The 19,658-nt window shown below is 38.0% G+C and overlaps 2 protein-coding genes across 4 annotated transcripts; one reads left to right on the top strand and one right to left on the bottom strand.

Moving 5' to 3' along the window:
• Positions 1–308: 308 nt before the first annotated feature.
• Positions 309–11,923, bottom strand: adka (adenosine kinase a). 3 transcript variants are annotated; one of them, XM_004077188.5, is made up of 11 exons: positions 11,751–11,923; positions 6,005–6,079; positions 5,068–5,121; positions 3,622–3,700; positions 3,359–3,531; positions 3,173–3,281; positions 2,173–2,343; positions 2,058–2,093; positions 1,873–1,987; positions 1,709–1,795; positions 309–1,623 (listed from the first exon to the last, which is right to left on the bottom strand). In XM_004077188.5, exons 1-11 carry the CDS (start codon positions 11,852–11,854, stop codon positions 1,499–1,501), a joined length of 1,128 nt encoding a protein of 375 aa, XP_004077236.1. In that variant the 5' UTR covers positions 11,855–11,923; the 3' UTR covers positions 309–1,498. The 3 variants fall into 3 exon arrangements, with proteins under 3 accessions (XP_004077236.1, XP_011482811.1, XP_020565298.1); XM_011484509.4 differs by lacking the exon at positions 11,751–11,923 and adding an exon at positions 7,101–7,254; XM_020709639.3 differs by lacking the exon at positions 11,751–11,923 and adding an exon at positions 6,684–6,777.
• A 1,359-nt stretch (positions 11,924–13,282) lies between these two features.
• On the top strand, positions 13,283–19,591 carry ap3m1 (adaptor related protein complex 3 subunit mu 1). The gene is made up of 9 exons (XM_004077187.5): positions 13,283–13,699; positions 13,912–14,189; positions 15,286–15,457; positions 15,552–15,689; positions 15,777–15,862; positions 15,955–16,088; positions 17,006–17,213; positions 17,417–17,561; positions 18,694–19,591. The coding sequence occupies exons 2-9, from the start codon at positions 13,917–13,919 to the stop codon at positions 18,792–18,794; spliced, it is 1,257 nt and encodes a 418-aa protein (XP_004077235.1). The 5' UTR covers positions 13,283–13,699; positions 13,912–13,916; the 3' UTR covers positions 18,795–19,591.
• The last annotated feature ends 67 nt before the right edge of the window (positions 19,592–19,658 follow it).

Raw genomic sequence — 19,658 nt, 5'->3', positions numbered from 1 at the left:
TTCTTGAAATTCAACCCTGTTGAAGGCAGCCCAGTGGCAGCCTGTTAGCAAATACTCAATATTTCCCCCTTTAAGCTCTTTTTAAATTTGTTTTCCAAGTAGTGCAGTACGTGTTCACACACGCCTGCACACACAGAGTTGCTAACTCGGCACCTTCTGTACAATGTGTATTTCCTTGTATTCAATAAAGGCTCATTTCTTTAGTTCCATTGTGTCCAGTTAATAAATCTTTCATTCACAGGTTGATCTATTTTATTATCTTATTTTTGTCCACACGGTTTCAGTTATACGAGTAGCTGACACAGGAGGAATCAAAAGGAGTTTATTTCTCAGCTTTAGTTCTTTCACAGTGGTATAAAACTGCATTTTCGTTTTTTTTAGAGCAGGAAAAATCATAATGCAGATTTTCATTTTCCCAAATCCTTCAGAGCTGGTCTCCTTACAGCCATTTTTCTGTTTACACAGTACACTCTGCTTGCATAAAAGCATCAAACACATGTGCTTATCATACACGGTAACAGAGATCTAGCCTTAGGCAGCCTCTCACAGCGGTGTAGAACTGTATTCCCTTTAAGAGCTGGGAAGTTTGTTCATTAGGCTTTTTGGTGCATCTTCTAGCACACAAATTTGTCAAATTAAAAAAGAAATATTCAAGTATAATTGTGTGAGGCCTGCTACTACTTCTTTTCTTTAAACGTTTCTTTTTTAGTCATTTTGATTAAGAAATACTGACACAATTCACATATCCAAGTAAGATTTACACTGGTGTTTGATTCCATGCTCACCGACACAACTATCTAATACTACATTCAAGGAACCTGAAACTGTATTGGGTTATAATGCTGTTTCATATTCCATTAACCAGTAAACTGGTTTCATTCACATCATTTGCTTAAGAAAATCTAAGCTACACACGCAGAAATCTCGTTTAATCTGTAAATTCACAAAAAAAATGGAATCAATACAAAGCCCCACCAACAGCATGGAGTGAACAAACCTTTAATGTTCTTAAAAAAAACACAATTTAAAAAAAAAAAGGGTTTTTACTGGGCTGAGGGTTTAAGACATCCTAAGGGAAGTGCAACAAAAAAACTGTTTTTTTATAACTGGCCTGGTAAATAGATTTAAAAATCAGGTTACAAAACGATTTTGGAAAGATGTCTTTGTTTTGTTTTGAGCTACTGGCTTTTATAAAGCAGGGAAGACATAACAGACCACTAAAACACAACCCATGTGCTTACAGCACAGTCTGATAGATTTTTAGTGCAGCCAAACACTAAACAGTGTCAGAGCCAATACCCTGCAGTTCCCTTGTTTGAAACCCATGGCTCTTGGCTGCATGGTCCTGTATTGACCCCTTGTGGAGAACACAGAGGAGACACATTGAAAGCCAAAAAAATAATGGGACAATTAAAAAACATTGATGGTTAATAAAAAAAAAAAAAACATTAATTGTGGGTCGTCGAATCAGTAAGGCAGAAGAAAAAGTTCTCAGGTATCACTTGAAGTCCGGCTTTTCTGGAAATGTGCAGCCGGCTCGTTTGATGATAACATTAGCAGAATAATGTCCTGCCTTCACGCACTGATCCAGAGATTTCTCCTGAACAAGCCCGGATAGGAAACCTGCAACCCAGAAGTAACGCACAAGACAAAGATTACAAGAGGCAACACAAGGGATGCATCAAGCGCAGACAGATAGAAATCTCACCTCCCACAAAGGCATCTCCGGCACCATTGGTGTCCACGATGTCCTTGGGGTCAATCTTAACTACAGGGAAGGTCTCAACCTTGTCCCCTAAACAAGACATTAGAAAGTTCTAAAGGGTTCACTAGATCTTAAAAGACAACAATCTGGTGAAAACCAGCCCTTACCTTGAGCCATCACAGTCACATCCTTCCCCTGGGTCAGCACCACAACCCTTTGCCTCTTTGTGTTGACTTTTGGTAGAGCCTGAGCTTTCTTGGCAATCTCCTTAATGTCTTTGGTCTAAGCGCAACAAGAGCTAAAATCCATCACGATGCACAAAATTCCAGGATAAAACTGTCAGTGCGCTCACCTCAAAGTCCTGCTCCTTAGCAAACGCTGCTGCCTCCTGCGTAAACAGAAACACCAAGCAAAGGTCAGTCTTTTTGCTGGCAACAAAACACGGCTGTAGCCAGAATGCACCTCACCGTCTCGTTGCCAAAGAGCACATCCACATAGGGGAAAACTTTCATGAGGTTGTCCTTGAAGAACTGGCAGATGAACGGTGCGGACAGATTCAAGCAAAATAATTTGTTGGTTTCTGAAGCGTGTTTTGCCACTTTCAGGATGGACTCTACGGACACAGTCAGGAAGAAGCCCTGGAAGACAGGATTGCAGCTGCACTTCAATTTCTGATTTCACAAAAAAAGTCGCATGTTAAACAGGACAAGAAGTAAATCTCCTGAAGGGGAACAGCAGGGGTCTTCAACCTTCAACCTGTTAGAGAAACATTGGGGTTGATTTCTCACTGACGACAAAGCAGCAGGAGCCACAAAGTCTTACTTCACACTTTATTGAAATAAGACAACGATTTCTATTTATGCTATTGTTACTATAAGAATAAATATAAATAAATACGTCTTAGCATAAATAAAACTAACTTTTTTTTGTAAATTGAAAGTTTAGAACTTTTGAGAACTTATGACTTCTTTTCAAAATAAAAGACATCCTGTACCACAGAGAATCATCATAATGCAGATAATGTAGTAGGTAGTGTAATGTTAGCAGTCCGTGGTGCCGTATTTTTTGGACCAATCCTTGATTTTTTTCAAAATACAGTCCATTTTATGATCTGGTGCATCTTAAGCATAAATTCTGTCAGTGACTTATATGGATTTTCTGTGAGTTTCTTTTAGTGTGACTTTAGTAAACTATAAAGCTACACTGCTTGATGGATTGTTAGAGCATTATGGGCATTGTGGTAGAGTGATGCATTCTGTGCTTCAACTGTCCGTGAATGACTTGAATAAAGTTTTAATTTTCAGACTGTTTTGTTTTCCCTGATGCATCTTGTTGTCGGAAAAATATGTTACGTTTTTAGATTTTTCTTTAACCAGAGAGCCACAATGGATAGAGTCTACGGCAGAAGTGACCTCAATGTCGATAAAAATTTTAAAAATGTAGCGTATGGGGACAAACTGTACTCACAGCAATGTAAAAGACCTTCGCTTTTTCCACCAACTCCCAGTTTTCCTCCAAATCTAGATGCTTCTCCTTCTTATAACAGTTAGCAGCAGCTAGGTTTGCAACCAGAGACCTGGGGAGGGAGGACAGTAAAAGGATAAGAAACCCTGTTTGGTTTGACCAATCTGACTTCTCAGTTTATTGAACTACCTGTTATCGCCGGTGATGCAAGCAGCACATGTTCCTGTGGGCTCTTCCTCCTGCTCATAGTAGTGGGCATCAATGTGGGCCTCTTCTGCCTTCTGCTTCAGGATGTCCCCAAACTTATCTTTGCCGATGCAGCCAAAGAAGGTCCCCACATTGTGAGGCTTTTGGATCATCCACTGCGTTCAGGCAGAACAGACTAAAATGAAGGTCGACTCTGATAGGGGGTCAAATGCGATCAAGTTCCAGGGACTGAGAATCCAACTGACCTGAGCGACCTTGATCGAGTTCTGGGTGGCTCCTCCCGCATGATACTCGACTTTAAACTTCTTGACCAGCTCCTCAAATCTGTGCACAAAAAAAAATTACTTTTCTTCCGATTTTCAGAATTTTATCCCCCCCCCCACCTTATTTTATCTTTTTCTACAGTAGCATGCGTAAATTCCAATAAATATTCAGAGTAACAATAAACTTGTAAAACTTGTAATGCTATATTTGTCAGGTTAATATTTTTATGTTCTTTTTTGGAAAAAAAATTCAAACTGTATAGTTTTACGACAATTTCCTAAAAATGAAAGGTTCCACAGAACCTAAAAAACAAAAGGAATGCAAAAATTAGATAAAAAAATAATAACTTCGACTTAAAAAAAGAACCAGAAATGATTGATAATACTGGATGATGCATACTGCATTTATAGAAAACCAGAGAACATGGTGAGGAATTATTTCATTACAGGGGAAGAAGCTTTGGAGTAAAATAAAATCCCAATAATTTATTTTTTAGTTGTTTTAATGGATAAAATGTGAAAAATAATGTCATTAGTGAAAGTAATTCTCATTTTGTTAGGAAACATTTTAGTAAATCCTTAGTATTTCGTTATAAATCATTAGTCTGGAGCTCCCGGTCTCATTTTTGGGTCCAGGCTAAGTGAAGACGGAAGCCTTTTACTTCCCCCCTGTGTAAAATTTAAAACACATGCATGACTAACCACTGAAAAACACTGTCTGAGCCACATTACATAACCTTCCTGCGAGCTGGAGCAGATTTAATTTGCCATATTGAGTCTGAATATAGTTCTGCCTGAGCCTACAGACCCCTGAGAGTCTTTATGGGCAATAATTAGTGCTTTCCATTTCTTCACAGTCTCTTAGAAAAAAGCTCTATGTAGTTTCAAAACTGGGAATTGAAGAAATAAATCTCCTTTAATGACCAACTTATCTATCAAACTGTGTAATTTGTTTTTACAGTGATATGACTATTTTTCCCCAAACCATTTTAGGTCAAAGCAACTGTTATATTCAATACAATTTTACAAATGTGATAGAAAACCGGCGATAAACAGAGTATAAACGCTCATGGCCACATCTAACTTCCTTATCTCCTACTGTTTGTTTTCTAGCTCTCATCTCAGGGGGATTGGGGAGGTGAAGAGTCCCACTCTGCTATTGGATGAGACCGTTTCTCTGCACCCGGTCTATTACGCCGTCATTGGCCCGCCGTAGAGGAACAGAGGTCAATGGTAGCAGTTTCTTGTGTTCGCCTGTTCTGACTGGACTTCTCCAGAACAGAGAGGCCCAAACGTGAAATGTACTCAGACACTCTGTTCTCTACTTGCAAAACACAAAACCCGGTCAGAGGATTAGGTAAGCCCTGGTGCGAAACCTCACCAAAACCTCCATTTTATTACAAATACCACTATGGGAGAGATACGAACAGGGCTTTGTGCTTGTCCTCGGCCAGAATCTGATCGTTGGGCTTCAGAGTGTACCTGTGAAACAATTACAGAACGAAAAAAAAGGGATGGTTAGTTTCCGACAAAGATATAAACCCTGAAGAGTCTAAAACGTCTGAGAAAAGAGCAGATCAATAAAGCCCAGAGGATTTATACTAAAAACTCTCCATCCAAATCAACATATTGAACAATAGAGCTAATTAAAGGCTAATTTCCTTGAAAGAAAGACGGTTTGGGGATTAAAGGCCATTTTAGTTCTACTTTAGTGAGGCTCAATTATAGCTGAAGGCGGCTGCTGCAGCTCTAATCCAGGGTATTTGAGTGGACACTGAGCTGCAGCCTAAAGAAGCTTTTTGGTCCACTAACACCTCAGGGACAGAGCAGACCCCTCGAACCCAAAACAATCAGGATTTACACCTAGAAAGTAAATCATTAATAAAACTTCTGTTTAGATTACTAAAGGATGAGCTGGTGAAATACCTTAAAATAAATTTAACTCGTGAAAAAAAAAAGACAGTTTTTCACCAAATATGAGCCTTTTTTGCTCTTAAGATGAAACAAACTTGGTTATTTTTAGCAGTCAACATGGCCCACAAATTTAATTAAGGAATCCACTTAATCAATGGACATAGAGCTTTATTGACAGTAATCTGATCATTGGGCAGTTCTGCTTTCTTTTACCATCAGTCTCATTTCCTGCTCTCTGATCATATGAGTGGCTTCTGCTTATGCTGACACTGAAACCACTAACTCTGTCTGCTCTTCTCTTTATCCAGATTGGCACATTTTCCTCACACATGTATTTTGCTTTAAGAGCTTTTAATCACACGGCTTATTACACGCTTTCAATGTTTTATTATTACCATTTATTAATCTGTTAGGGCAGGAATGCTTCAGTTACTTCATTGCACAGACTTACTTGTCCAAGAAGTCTTTGTCTACGACAGCACAAATGTCCAACAGGGGGTTTCCCATCCCAAAAAGTGAATTAGGGCTGAAAGAAAAAGAGCAAATACTCTAATTAGAGATGGAAACACTGACAAGTCTTTGCGCAAGTTTAACGCAATCGGTAAAAATGACTTGTGTTCTTCCAGACAGCCGTCAGTTGCCCTTATTTCAGCGGTGTGTAAAGAAAAACAGATGATAAACTTTAGAACGTGAGGGCCTCCATGCCCTTTCTGGAAATGCCACACATCTGTTCGGTGCGAGTCAAGTTAGAATCCTGCAGCTTACACATGAAGAAAAGCAAAAAAGACAAAAGCGCAAACGAAAGTTGTTGCAAAACGAGTGTGGTTTGTGGGGAGTAAAAGAACATGAGTGGCAGTATAGCACGTGCAAGCATTTCTGTTTTTGAAAAAAGATAGAAAAACAACTGGAGAGCTTAACTAATTTGACAGCATCATGTGATGCCAACAGAAAGGAAAAGTACTAAATAATAGAAAGGAACAGCTAAAAGACACGTTTGCCCTATGTTGCCACAGCATTCTTACTGAATCCAGAGCTAGTAAGATGCTTTCTTATGAATCTATGCTTCATTAATGTGAATAAAACAATTGCAAAAATCAGCTGTGATGAAAAAAAAGAGGAACAAAACTGACATTTGCGTCTCTATGCATTTCCCGTTTTACATGCTTCTCTGGGAAAAACCCAGGTGGAGTGAGTCTTTGATCATAGCCCCACAGAAGAACATGTGCTGCCATATTTTCCACGCCGCCTTTCTTCCTACTCTGACTGTGGTGAGAATTCACAGGGAAGACTGGCTTTTTGAAGAACAAAAAAAAAAAAAAAGGTGGAGGAGATACAATGACCTGACACTCCAGCTGCACACACTGAAAACAAAATGCATCCATTCAGCTTTGCAAGCCACACCCTCACTATCGTCTCCCACGGACGCATGCATTTGCCAATGTGCAGTCTGATGATTAATGAGCTTTAGGATCCAGATCCACTAACCCAGACCCCATGCTGGTGTTTGCATCAGCACACCACCCATATATATGTCAGCATGGTCTTACCTGACAGAGGACATTTTTTCTCCTGTGTTCGCCTTAAATAGACAGACCTGTTGAGTGTCTGGAACCGGCTCAGAATAGAGCCAAACATTGAAAAAGCCTCACTATTTCAGCTGAGCGTGCTGATCGATGTTCTTCTGCAACCATGGCTCCTCCTACTTTTGAGTGGAGGCATCTGAAGCAGTCCGGCTTGTCTGCTGATTGGCTTGCTCTGCCGCCCACACTCAGACTCGGTTCGCTCGCGCGTCTGGCGCACAGCAAGACAGCGAGAAGCCAGCAGATGATCGATTCTTCCGCCACGTAGAGACGACTAAACCTCCTGTGGTTACCATGTTTTTAACGGAGGACAGAGAAGGTCGCTTACATTGTCGGACACGTGACGGCTTTGTTTACGGTTTTTGGAGTGCCGCACGCGGTGCGCATGGACACAATCTTGAGACAGAGCCAAGCATTTCCTCTGCAGCTATAAGGCATGCAGGACAGGTGGACAAGAGGTTTGAGGCTGGCGAGGCACCGACTCCTCCAGTCAGATTTACAAATACACAAACCCAATGGCATTTGATTGTGTTCATATCTCACATTAACATGCTTTTTGTATACATGGCATGTTCATTTTAGGAAAAATGTAAAATTTTCAGCATGGCTCCAAAATACAACAACAAGGTGAATGCTACAGACTATAACAGACATGGCCCGAAGACGCACGCTCTCTCACAAGCGGGCAGTGGCGGACGTAGCATTTTGGGGGCCCCAGGGGAACAACACCACGTGCCCCCCTAGGTTTTTCCCCCCTTGATTCAAAGTGACATTTAATTCTTAATTGAAAATTATTCAAAATATAATTCAAGCTTGCAATTTGAAAATATATTTCTTAATTTAGACTTTAAACTCCCATTCCAACTATATTTTTTCTATTATGAAATAATTCCCAGTAGTCTTAATTATGAACCTGCAGTTTTTAGTCAGAATTAAAAAAAAAGCAGTGCAGCAGGAGTTCTTTAGAAATTCATCTGAGTCGTAAGCAAGAGCGCTGATTTCCCATCATGCCTTTTGTTTACACTCTCTCCCGCTAGCTTACAGCCACTTATAACCCAGAGCTAACATTAGCGTAGCAAAAAAATAAAAAAACGGGGAGCAATATCTGAGCGATCCAGCCATACAGTTTTGAGCCAGGAACTGCGTTACAAAGCTGAGCTTTTTTCAGTAACTGTGGGATTTTGTCTGCTACTGATCCGTCAAGATTTGAATAAAGAAGTACTCAGAAACACTGTTTTAACCTTAAATTATTTTATATACATGTCCTCCATCGTTAAGTATGTTAAACACACCAAAAACACAAATTTCATTGGAGTGTGTCTTTATAATTAAAAATAATTCAATCTTACTTTTTTTTAAATTGAATTAAAAAAATCAATTGCATTTTAAATTGTGATCCCCCCCCCCCCCCACACACACACACACATTCTTCCCCTCTCCCTCCCCACACACACTAAATGTAACAAATAAATAAAAAAATAAACAAAAAGAGGTTTATACAAATTTATACTCTGGTTTTTCAAAGTTATGTGATAGTAAAACCTGTCCAACACAAAAGGCTCTAATCTGTTTGCTCAGTTGTTGGACAGAACAAGTTAGGAAGAAGAAAAGAAAAAAAGAGGGGGGAAAAATAGACTTTTTGCAAACATAAAATAAATAAATTGTAATAGGTTTTTAATACCATAAATAAAATAAAATGCAATTTATAATTCAATTCTAAAAAATGACATTTAAATTCCTTGTTTGTTAGAAATTCATTTTAAAGTAACTTTTAAATTAGGGCATTCTCTTATCTAACCTCTAATGCCAGATTATTCCATCGATTAGTTAATTGGTCAACCAAAAAGAAGAAGAGGACTTCATGATGAGAGAGTGAGAGATTGCATTATCGGTTTGAATTTTGGGTCAGAAAAAGCATGACCCTTGTAAATGAAAATGTATAACACCGGCGGGTGCTGTTTTGCAATATTTTTTTTTACATTTCTACAACAAAACAATAGCAAATTAAAAATAGAGTTAAGTTTAAGTTAAGTGTCTTTTTTTTAATACCGAATTGTAAATTGCAAAATGCATTTTCATTTCAATTGTGGTATCAAAAACTAAAATTACATTTTTTGTTTTTAAATTATAAGATGGAACTATGCTTTTTTCATATTGATTTTTTTTTTTTTTTTTTTTTTTTTTTATACACTGTATTTTATCCCACGAAGTGAAATTCTTTTTCCGCATTTGACCCATCCCCTTGGGGAGCGGTGAGCTGCAGCCGAAACCGCGCTCGGGAGGCAGTAGCGTTAAGGGTCTTGCCTAAGGACCCTCACTGGGTGATGTTAACTGCTCGCCATTGATATGGTAATTGCCCCCAGTACCATTGCTCATTCCCCTCCGGGAATCGAACCCTGGTTTCCTGCATGGTAGCTTCCCACCTTACCAACCGAGCTACCCAGCCGCTTAATTTCTTGATTTCTAAATTGTAAGATGCATTTTCAAATTGCAAACTGAAATGTCAATTTAGAATTGAATATTACTTTGAATTATAGATTAAAAAAAATAAATAACACTTCCATAGCCCTCAGCAGAGATTGCATTCTTATTTTTCTTTTAAAAATAACTTTGCTTAGGGTAAAATATCCTAAAAAAAACAATTTCTTCCCTGGTCCCTTTAGACCAGTGTTTTTCCACCGCGGCACACTAGTGTGCCTTGGGAGATGGTCAGGTGTGCCGTGGGCAATTGCCATCATTATATGATCTAAATACATTTTCCATCTCCAGGATATCAGCTCTTTTTTCATCCAAACAGGGCCTGATAAAACACTGAGTAGTTAGGAATATGAAAGATGGTAAAATATTTTTTTCTTTGTTTATTTTGATTCTATTAAGGACATTTTGATAAGAATGACGGTACCGCGATTTAGCTGCTGCTAAAGCTTTTTTCGGAAAAGTCACGCCCCTTTAAGTGTCTCCGCCAATCATGCTTGGAGGCTTAATCACACGTCATCAGTCTGACCAATCAGAAGTGGTTCAAGTCTTCACTTCCCCTTTCTGATTCTGCTCATAAAGTCGCTCAGTTCTAACAAAAATACCAGCTAAATATGGGATTACTAGGATTGCAGCCGTGCAATTGTAAAATACGGGGTCGCTTGTTAGAATTGCGCCAGCGCGGTTATAAGGTTCACTCACTCAGTTCCTAAATACGCCTGCTCAGTTGTCTTTGCGCCCTTTCAATTAATGGCAGAAATGTAATCCCATACTAAAGCTCATATTTAGCGGTGTAGCTTTCCGTGGGATCCGATAAAAGACAGTGGAACAAGTGAACAAAACAATGAAGCTCAGAGATGCTAGTCTGTCTGCGTTCGGCGGATGATTGCACTACATCTCCCATGATGCATTGGGTTAAAGTGACAGCGTCTTAGCGCACAATGAGTCTCTCTTCTTAAACGTCTTGAAACAACGAACACACAAACCAGTTTTTTAATCTTTTAACGTAACTTTTATTACATCTTTTAGAAAAAACAGCTGCAACTTCCAGCTTTTTCTGCCACAATTATCACAAAAATGCGTGTAAGATTGCAGGGGGGGCTGTACATCAATACAGACTATAGAGTTTCTCCTTTTATTTTTGGATGCTGGTGTGCCGCGGGATTTTTATCAAGGTTAAAGTGTGCCGTGGCTCAAAAAAGTAACATTGCTTTAGACAGCATTACTGTCAAGAATACGGGGTTAAGCATTTAAAAAGTGAAATCCCATTTAAATGTATGTCATCTACATCATTTACTAAGAAAAAATACTTTGGAAGGGTGGCAGACGAGAACAGACGAATATTAGGCCAATACAATAAAATGATTAAAAACATTTTTTTCAAACAGTTTTAATAGTGTAATTAATTAAAACAAAAGTTCTTTTAGTTGAGGTGCCATTAATGATGCTTAGTGATTTCTTGATCTTAATGAAAGTTATGCTAATATTCATTCAAAAATTGAAGGGGGTGGGGGGCTTTTTGCTGGGGAGGTCGAAGCCCCCTCAAGTTCCGGCCCTGGCACGTAATTAACCCAGTTTGCGTGGGATTGCGCAAGCTGCCGCAAGACAGCAAGGTCTTGCCATTTAAGCTGCAATAGCACTAAAATACACACAATACAGCGATTTTAAGTGTAGAGAGAGAGAATCATACATTGAATTTCATTTATATCACAGTAGACTCGTTTTTGTTTTATTATTAGTGTGTTGCCAGGTGAAGAAGATGACCCTGCCCACCTTGCGCCCCATGACCGCTCATCCCTCTTATTCAGATAAGGAGTCGGCGCTTTCAAAACCTTACCGACAGCGTTGCAAAAGTGTTATCAAAACGTCTCCCAAAGAAAATAGTAGCGCCGTTATCTGCTACCGCTGCTGAATCCGCGGGTTAAATGTTAACATGCACGGAATCTACGCTGATCATTTCAGACTGCGACCTTCAGAAAGCCACTTAATAGTTTTAACTCACAGAAACTGTATCAAGCTGCATTTATTAATTGCATATTATGGTAAAACTTAAAATAAAATTGCCTTGTGGGTGCAATCAAGAACTACTAGGGGTCATGCTCCCACAGAAGTAGAATTGTTTTCTCGATCACCTGCTGTCACCTTAGTTCGGAGAGAGTCTCTTTGGTCGGAGAGTCTGCCTTCTTCTCCTTCTCTTCAACATCTGCAAGTTTAATCTTTTTAGCTTTGGGTTCATCGGACGCCATGGTGGTGCAAACACGTTGCTTCGTCTTCTTCTTCTTTGTTTATTCACGGTTGGCTCACAAATTTTAGGCGCATGTTCGCCACCTAGTGGTACGGACTGTGAATGTCGAGGGTCTAATCATATTTGTAGTATAAATCCATCTGTTTTAAGATATATTTCCTTTTTCCTTCCCCATAATTTCTCCATCTCAAAGTTTTCTAATAACCCTTTTTTACCTAAAACAACAACAACAACAACAACAACAGTAAATGTATAACTACAATCACTACTCCATATGCCATTTGTCTCCCATTTTATTTTCATCCTCAATAGTTGTACGCCCTTGTATTTGTTCAGTGTACTTCCTGCAATTTCATAATAAACGTTTCTATAGTCTGATACTCGTTGCACATTTTATAGTTAGATATTTTCCAATGATTGAATGATTGTAACTCAGTTGCATGTGGCCAAACCTGCATTCAAGTCTTTGACCCTTGCATCTAATTTTCACCATAACCCTTCCTCCTGCCTCCTCCTCCTAACTTTGATACCTTTTTTTTTCTTCAAAAATGTAAAAACAACATAAATAAAAGTAGCTATTTAATCTATAAAGCTGAGACAGATGATAGGTTTTAACTGCTGTTCTGTAGGTACTGGGTGTATATAATGTCTGATTTGAGCAATTAATTCAAAGGAATTTTGAGGTTTAAAGCCAAATGTAGTTTAATGAATGTAATATTTTGTTAATAAAATCAGGAAATGTAACCAATAAAATTGTGAAGTAACTTTTCATAATCAGTAAAACCATACAGGATCTGTTTTTCCATGTCAGGAAGAAATCGAGAAAAAATTGAGTCATTATATCATACTGACAATTACTTCCAAACTAATTTTTTGTGATCATAGGTCGAAATTAAATATATGAATGTTTCTTCACATTGTTTACAAAATCTACCCCCCCCCCATATTAATCCTTTTGTCTTTGCAATTATCTTTCGAAAATGCAGTCGTATCAAGGAAGTTTGTTGTTTTCCCTGGGTAGTGACTTGTAGGTAAGTTGTTGCTGCCATAGACAGTATGGTTCCTGCCCAACTCAGTTTAACGAGGAGCTGTAGTAGTTATAGGTGCTACTTTTTCTAATCATATACATACAATAAAATGGTGAATAAAACTTCGGAAACTTCCAAATACTGTCATTAATTGTGTTATACCATGGGGAAATGCGTACGTTTCACAACAGTACACGTTAAAATGCCATCAAAATACAAAAAATCATATTGAGTTTTCCAAATAGTTTTTCTTTAAAAATTTGTAATATTCTAACAAAACCTTTCCACACAATAATGCTGACATACAACAATGGATTAGCTATTTTAAAGAACACCGAAAACTGAATGGTCTGATGCGCGGCTTAGATCGTTGTCAAAGGTTGCCTGCAAAACTATACACCGGTTTTTTTAACCCACTGACTGACAACAATGAGAGCAAAACAGCTGTCCTCTGATTTTGCCTGATTAAAAATAAACCCACTAACTTTAAATAAAAAAATGGAGGGGAAGAATATTACACTTTATTAGATTATCGTGAATGCCACTTCAATAGCGTAAATATACCCGTTTTTCAACTATTAGTCTAGTAGCACAATTCAGTTCTTTCTGCTTACGTGTGCACATAGCTGTAGGCGTCCCCTGAGATGCCTATGAGATATACTTCCATATTGGCACCAACTGAGTATTCTTCCCTGTAGTTGAATCGAGTTTTTTCTTTTTTTAAAGCAAGTGATCTACAGCTAAAACTTTGTAAAAGCTGTAAAAATATTTCGCACTTTACATGTTGGTCTTCCTCTGACAGGATTAACGATAAGTTGGTAAGTATGATTCATATTTTTCTTTCTGTTATCTCACTCAGCACAATAAACTTTTAACTTTTCAGATAATATTTCAAAAGTCTTTTCATTTTTTTTATTTTTTACAAACTGTTTAGTTTAAGTTATTTGAATCATGTGACCGACATTGTGTAGTTATCGTGTGCCATCTGGTCTAAGAGAACCAACTCAAACAACAACGTTTCCTTCTGCAGCTGAGATGATCGACAGTCTGTTCCTGATTAACCACTCAGGAGACATTTTCCTGGAGAAACACTGGAAGAGTGTTATCAGCCGGAGTGTTTGTGATTACTTTTTCGAAGCTAAGGAAAAAGCAGTAGACCCAGAAAATGTGGCCCCTGTCCTGCAGACCCCACACCACTATCTCATCAGTATATACAGGGACAAGATCTTCTTCCTGTCTGCCATCCAGACTGAAGTGCCTCCACTTTTTGTCATCGAGTTCCTGCACAGAGTTGGAGATACATTCTTGGTAGTATTGATTTCTTACCTGAATGTCTTCTTTGTGATAAGTGTGTGCCAGATCTTAAGTGCTTCTAGTCAAGCTCTAGGAATAAGTTTCCTTCTTGCTGCACTTTCATGTAAGTATATAATATATATTAAAGATATAACTAAAAAGTCCTTTATAAGACATTCTTTGAGGCATTAGTTTGGCCAAATATAAGAATTTCAGCAGCAACCTTAACCTTGACTGCAGTTAGTATTTTGTGCTGACTTAAACCAGGGATCGTCTTTGGAATTATCATTTAAACCAATAAAAAAGTATTTTTATTTCAGACTCGAAGTGTAAATGTCAACACCATTAAAAAGAAACACAAGACATACAAAATAATTAAAATACAAGTGAATACACCAATTATAAACCTAATAAAGTGGCCAAACCAGTACCTCCAAATTGGGGACTGGTAATGCAAAGTGCTGTGCCTGATGTTGGTTAGGGTTAAAATGATTTTATTCTTGGAAGCGTTAAAGACGTTGTATAAAACCATAAATAAGATTACTTAAAAGAGCTTGGAGAGTGTTGACTCATATATCATACGTCTTTTTAATAAAATCCCATTATATACCCCATGCAGGCTAAATGGCTATGGAAGGATTTGTTAATACACGATAAAGATATTTTACTTTGTGACTTATGTTTTATTTTGTCTAAACTAAACTGTGTTTATGACGGAAATTGTCATGGGGCACTGTAAGAAATGTTGCTGAATGGGTTTCATGTTAAAAAAAGGAAGAATTGTCAGATTTCAGTTAATAGTAAATGTACCATGTGTACATGCAGGTATGGTGACAAAGCAGAAAAGGAAAAACACAAAAAATATCTTTGAAAATATTAAATTGATAGTTTTGTGTGCTTTAATGCAAATTAAAGGGATTTTATTAAATCTGCGATCCAAAGTAATATCAAAAGGCTCTTCAAGTGCTTAGAAGTACAGCACTCTCAATTGTGCTACACTCTTTCTAATAGAACACAGAACTTACGTTATTGCCCATATTGGTCTGCTGACGCTGCTCAAAGGGACAGCCACTGTTGTCCTTTCAGTAACATTTTTTTTTTTTTTTTGCAGGATTACTTTGGAGAATGTTCAGAAACTGTAATCAAGGATAATGTAGTGATTGTTTACGAGCTATTGGAGGAGATGCTCGACAACGGATTTCCGCTCGCCACCGAGTCCAATGTCCTCAAGGAGATGATAAAGCCTCCCAACATTCTGCGGTCAGTCGTCAATACACTAACAGGTAAACAAACGTCACAAGGAACATTGTGAACTTCTGGCTCTTTAAGTCACACTGAAGGGCAGCGTTAACATTACATTTCATTTGTTTTTTCCAGGAGGTAGCAATGTTGGAAACACTTTGCCAACAGGTCAGCTGTCTAATGTTCCATGGAGAAGGGCTGGTGTCAAGTACACAAACAATGAGGCATATTTTGATGTGATCGAAGAAATTGATGCAATTCTCGATAAATCAGGTACTTGAAAAGAAGAGAAGAATAAAGCAGTTGGTGGGAAATGCAGTTAAATGCACAGTAATACCGGTGACTTTGTTTACTGAACAGGGACAACAGTATTTGCAGAGATCCAGGGGGTCATTGAAGCTTGTGTGAGGCTTACCGGGATGCCGGATCTCACTTTGTCCTTCATGGTGGGCTCATTTCCCCCCATATCTGTATTTAGATCATCTGTGCACTTTTGTTCAAGTCTAAATTTTGCTCATTATTGATGTATTATTGACAGAATCCTCGTCTCCTGGATGATGTGAGCTTTCATCCCTGCGTGAGGTTCAAACGCTGGGAGTCGGAACGGGTTTTGTCTTTCATCCCTCCAGATGGAAACTTCACTCTCATGTCATATCAAGTCAGCTCTCAGAAGTAAGTGATTCATGGGGAGAGCAATGGGGTGACTAGGGCTGGCTATGGATTATGAGGAGGACTGCATATATGAAGATGTCATCCTATCCTCAGGTTATAAAAATTCAGAGCTGGATAAAAGTTTTCAACCACAAAGAAAATTACTTTCAATATACAGTTTAGCCTCTTAAAGCATAGTTTAAATTGGAGGTTGTTGCAATTAAATTTTGGCATAACTCTGTTCCTTTGTCATTTCTATGATTTTTCATAAACTTTATTTATAGTCAATTAAGGGTTTCATGTTGCAGAAAAACAACATTTTCTGTAAAAAATAAAATACAAATGCATGAACTTCAGTTTCAGAAGTATGATTTATAAATACTTTTGCTGTACTGTAAACTATGGAACCATGGTTGACTCATGTTTCAAAATAAAAGTCAGTACCGGAAATTCTTTTTCATTTTCTCAATAAAGCAGCGTCTGTTGACTCCATGATAAAATGAATAATCAATACGCCAAACAGCTTTTTTCATTTTCTATCTAAACACCGCTTATTCTGTGACGTAGTTAAAGCGATAATAAAAAGGGGGGAGTGCATTTTCATTTTTTCAATGATCAAATTAGATGTTTCTAATTGAAATTTGGATACCCATTTACTGGGGAACATTTTGAAATTGAAATGTGTTGAAGAAGAAAAACAAAGAGCCATTTGGCGGATTGATTGATTTTTCATTTTATTTTTGAGTCCTCGTACCCAGCTTTATTGTGAAAATGAAAAAGCATTTCCGGTAAAGACTTTCATTTTGAAATATGAGACACATGCTGCCATATAATAAATGGTTTATTTTACTCTCCTTTTTCATCTTAGCAGAGAATAATACTATAGTTCTATTGAGGGAATTTACCTAGACTGCCTTCGTGGCTGTTTTTCTCCTCAGTCTTGTTGCCATCCCGGTGTATGTAAAGCAGAACATCAGTTTCTTGGAGGCTGGATCTTGTGGTCGTCTGGATATCACCATCGGGCCCAAGCAGACCATGGGGAAAACGGTGGAGGGCTTGATGGTCACAGTCCACATGCCTAAAGCTGTGCTCACTGTTAACCTCACAGCCACACAGGGGACCCACACTTACGATCTTGCCACTAAGGTAGAAGACCTTTGTGTGCCACAAATGTCATGACGCAGTTTCAACAGTTTGTAATCTATGTCAGCCTTAAAAAAGTTGCAAATTAAAAATACAACTATTATTTTTAATCATGCCTGGATTTTAAATAGCCAGCAATTAGTGGATTAAAATGAAATGGCATTTTATTTTATTGTTCTCACTCTAAGGAGTTTTTTTTTCAATAGGTGCTGGTCTGGGATATTGGAAAACTAAACCCCCAGAAGCTCCCAAATTTACGAGGGAGTCTGAGTATGCAGCCCGGGGCCCCAAAACCTGAAGAGAACCCCTCACTCAACATTGACCTGAAGATACAGCAGCTGGCCATATCAGGTAACTCTCTTTGTAGCTGTTGAAATACTTTTTCCATGGAAAAGTATTGTTTTAACGACTTTCAAAGTTTGGGGTATTTTATGTAAGTCTTGGAGCTGTGATATATAACATTTAGATGTTAGGTGGAAGGCCATGACCTCAAAGACAATGAGACCATTCATCGACAGCATGAGGCATCGTTGTCAAGCTGTGACCACGGCTGAAAAGTCAGCATGACAAACTATTGAGATAATGACCTCTTTGTGTTATACCTGTTACTGTTGCCCATTTTTGTTTCGCTAAAGAAATCCATGTGGACAAACTGCCTTTCTTTTGCTTAAATTTCCTGCTTTTTTTTTCAACATAATATCAGAGTTTTAAGGACTTCTTTCCAAATACTCCACTTTTGCATCTTTTACTCTGGGTCTCTTTGTAATTTTATTTCCTAAAAGCTAAGCTTAACTTAGTCAAGTATTAAAGACCCACTCTGATGAAAATCGTGTTTTTGGTGTTTCAAACATGTTCTTTTGGCAGAGGGCATATATAAAGAAAATTAAGCTTAAAATAGCATTTCTTTATTCAAAATCTTGTAAGTCAGGAGCAGAAAAAAAATCTAGAGTTTGAAGTTCTGCCGAACAGAATCTTCTTGAAGTTCCCACCACAGAAACGCTGGAGGCAACTGTATATTTTCTATAGCTGGCCCTCAGTTATGGAATAAGATTCCCTCTGAGACTATTTTATTTTACTTATTTTAATCAATCGTTGATTTACCTTTTATGTTTTTTTCCTGCTTTTTGTAACTTTATGCTGTTGTTTTTAATTGCTCAGTTATTCATTTTCCATTTATCTCTGGTTTTATTATAAAGCCCTTTGGGACCGTGATTGTGTTGTAAAGAGCAATATGCGTAAATTCCACTTGTTAAAAAGGAGGGATGAAGTTAAATTACTATGTTTTTATATCACAATATTTTACACGATCATGTCTGGATTTAAACATTCTAATAGTTCTTTCCACTCAGTCCAGTCAGTTTCATTTATTCCTCCTCTCGTGTTGTATCTTGTTTAAGGTCATGGCGGCAGCATGAAGTGTTGTTGAAGTGCAGAGTTTTGTGTTTCGCATTGATCTGCTCATGTTGTTCCGTCCTCTGTGCAGGTCTGAAAGTGAGCCGTCTGGATATGTACGGGGAGAAGTACAAACCCTTTAAAGGGGTCAAATACTTGACTAAAGCAGGAAAATTTCAGGTGCGGACTTAAGGAACGATCCAAGGTCAGCAATCCAGTGCGGCAGAATACATCTGATCTGAAACGCTCGCTCTGCTCTTGACTTAGCCTTTTCAGTACGTTAAGTATCTGACATTACTAATGAAAATTATGCAGATTAACAATTATTTATCTCATGTTATATGTAATTTATGTTTTTGTGGCCTGTAAAGGGAAGCCCTAACAATCAATGTGACCTTATTGAACTGCTTAAAGTTTGTATTCCGTTTGTTTGCTACATTGCATAGATAACTTCTGACTATTGCTTTACTCTTTTGTAATTTAACCCTAAATCTTGCCTAAGGGAAATGTTGATCTTTGAAAAATGAGGATTGAGATGGACTGCCTTTTTGCTACACCTCCTGATATTTGACAAAAATGCAGAGAATCTTTTCAAACTTTGTAACGTATATCCAGTTTTGTATCCATTTATTTATTTTTTAAAAACCTAATCTCGTAGATGCAGCTCAGGATGCTTTTGCACAAATTCGCTTTCTTAACGTGGCCTTGGAGGAGCAGTTCAAGGCGCTCGGCACAAAACACACAATTTAGGAGAACATCAAGGTACAAAGTGTAGCTTAACCAAGAGTTGCTTTTAGTAATTCATGCTTTATTTTTGTGTCAAAAATCACGTTTTCTAAAGTTTTGCATCCGTTTGAATGCAGCTTTTCTATTCTGCACAGCATTTGCACAATCAAATATCTTTGTGGAAAATACTTTTTGATCCTCTTGTATGAAGTTGAATATATATTCCAATTTATAAGACTTCCTATTAAAACTTTATGCTAGTAGTTGTCTTTTTTTTAGTCTTGGGTTATTTTATATGTGGAACGTAATTTCAATGAATTAGGAGGCCGA

Source organism: Oryzias latipes, chromosome 15, assembly GCF_053564925.1.
Source record: "Oryzias latipes strain Hd-rR chromosome 15, Olatipes_Hd-rR_3.1".
NCBI classification, from domain to species: domain Eukaryota; kingdom Metazoa; phylum Chordata; class Actinopteri; order Beloniformes; family Adrianichthyidae; genus Oryzias; species Oryzias latipes.
Note: the sequence above shows the minus strand (reverse complement) of the source record. Positions and strands in the feature narration are given on the sequence as shown.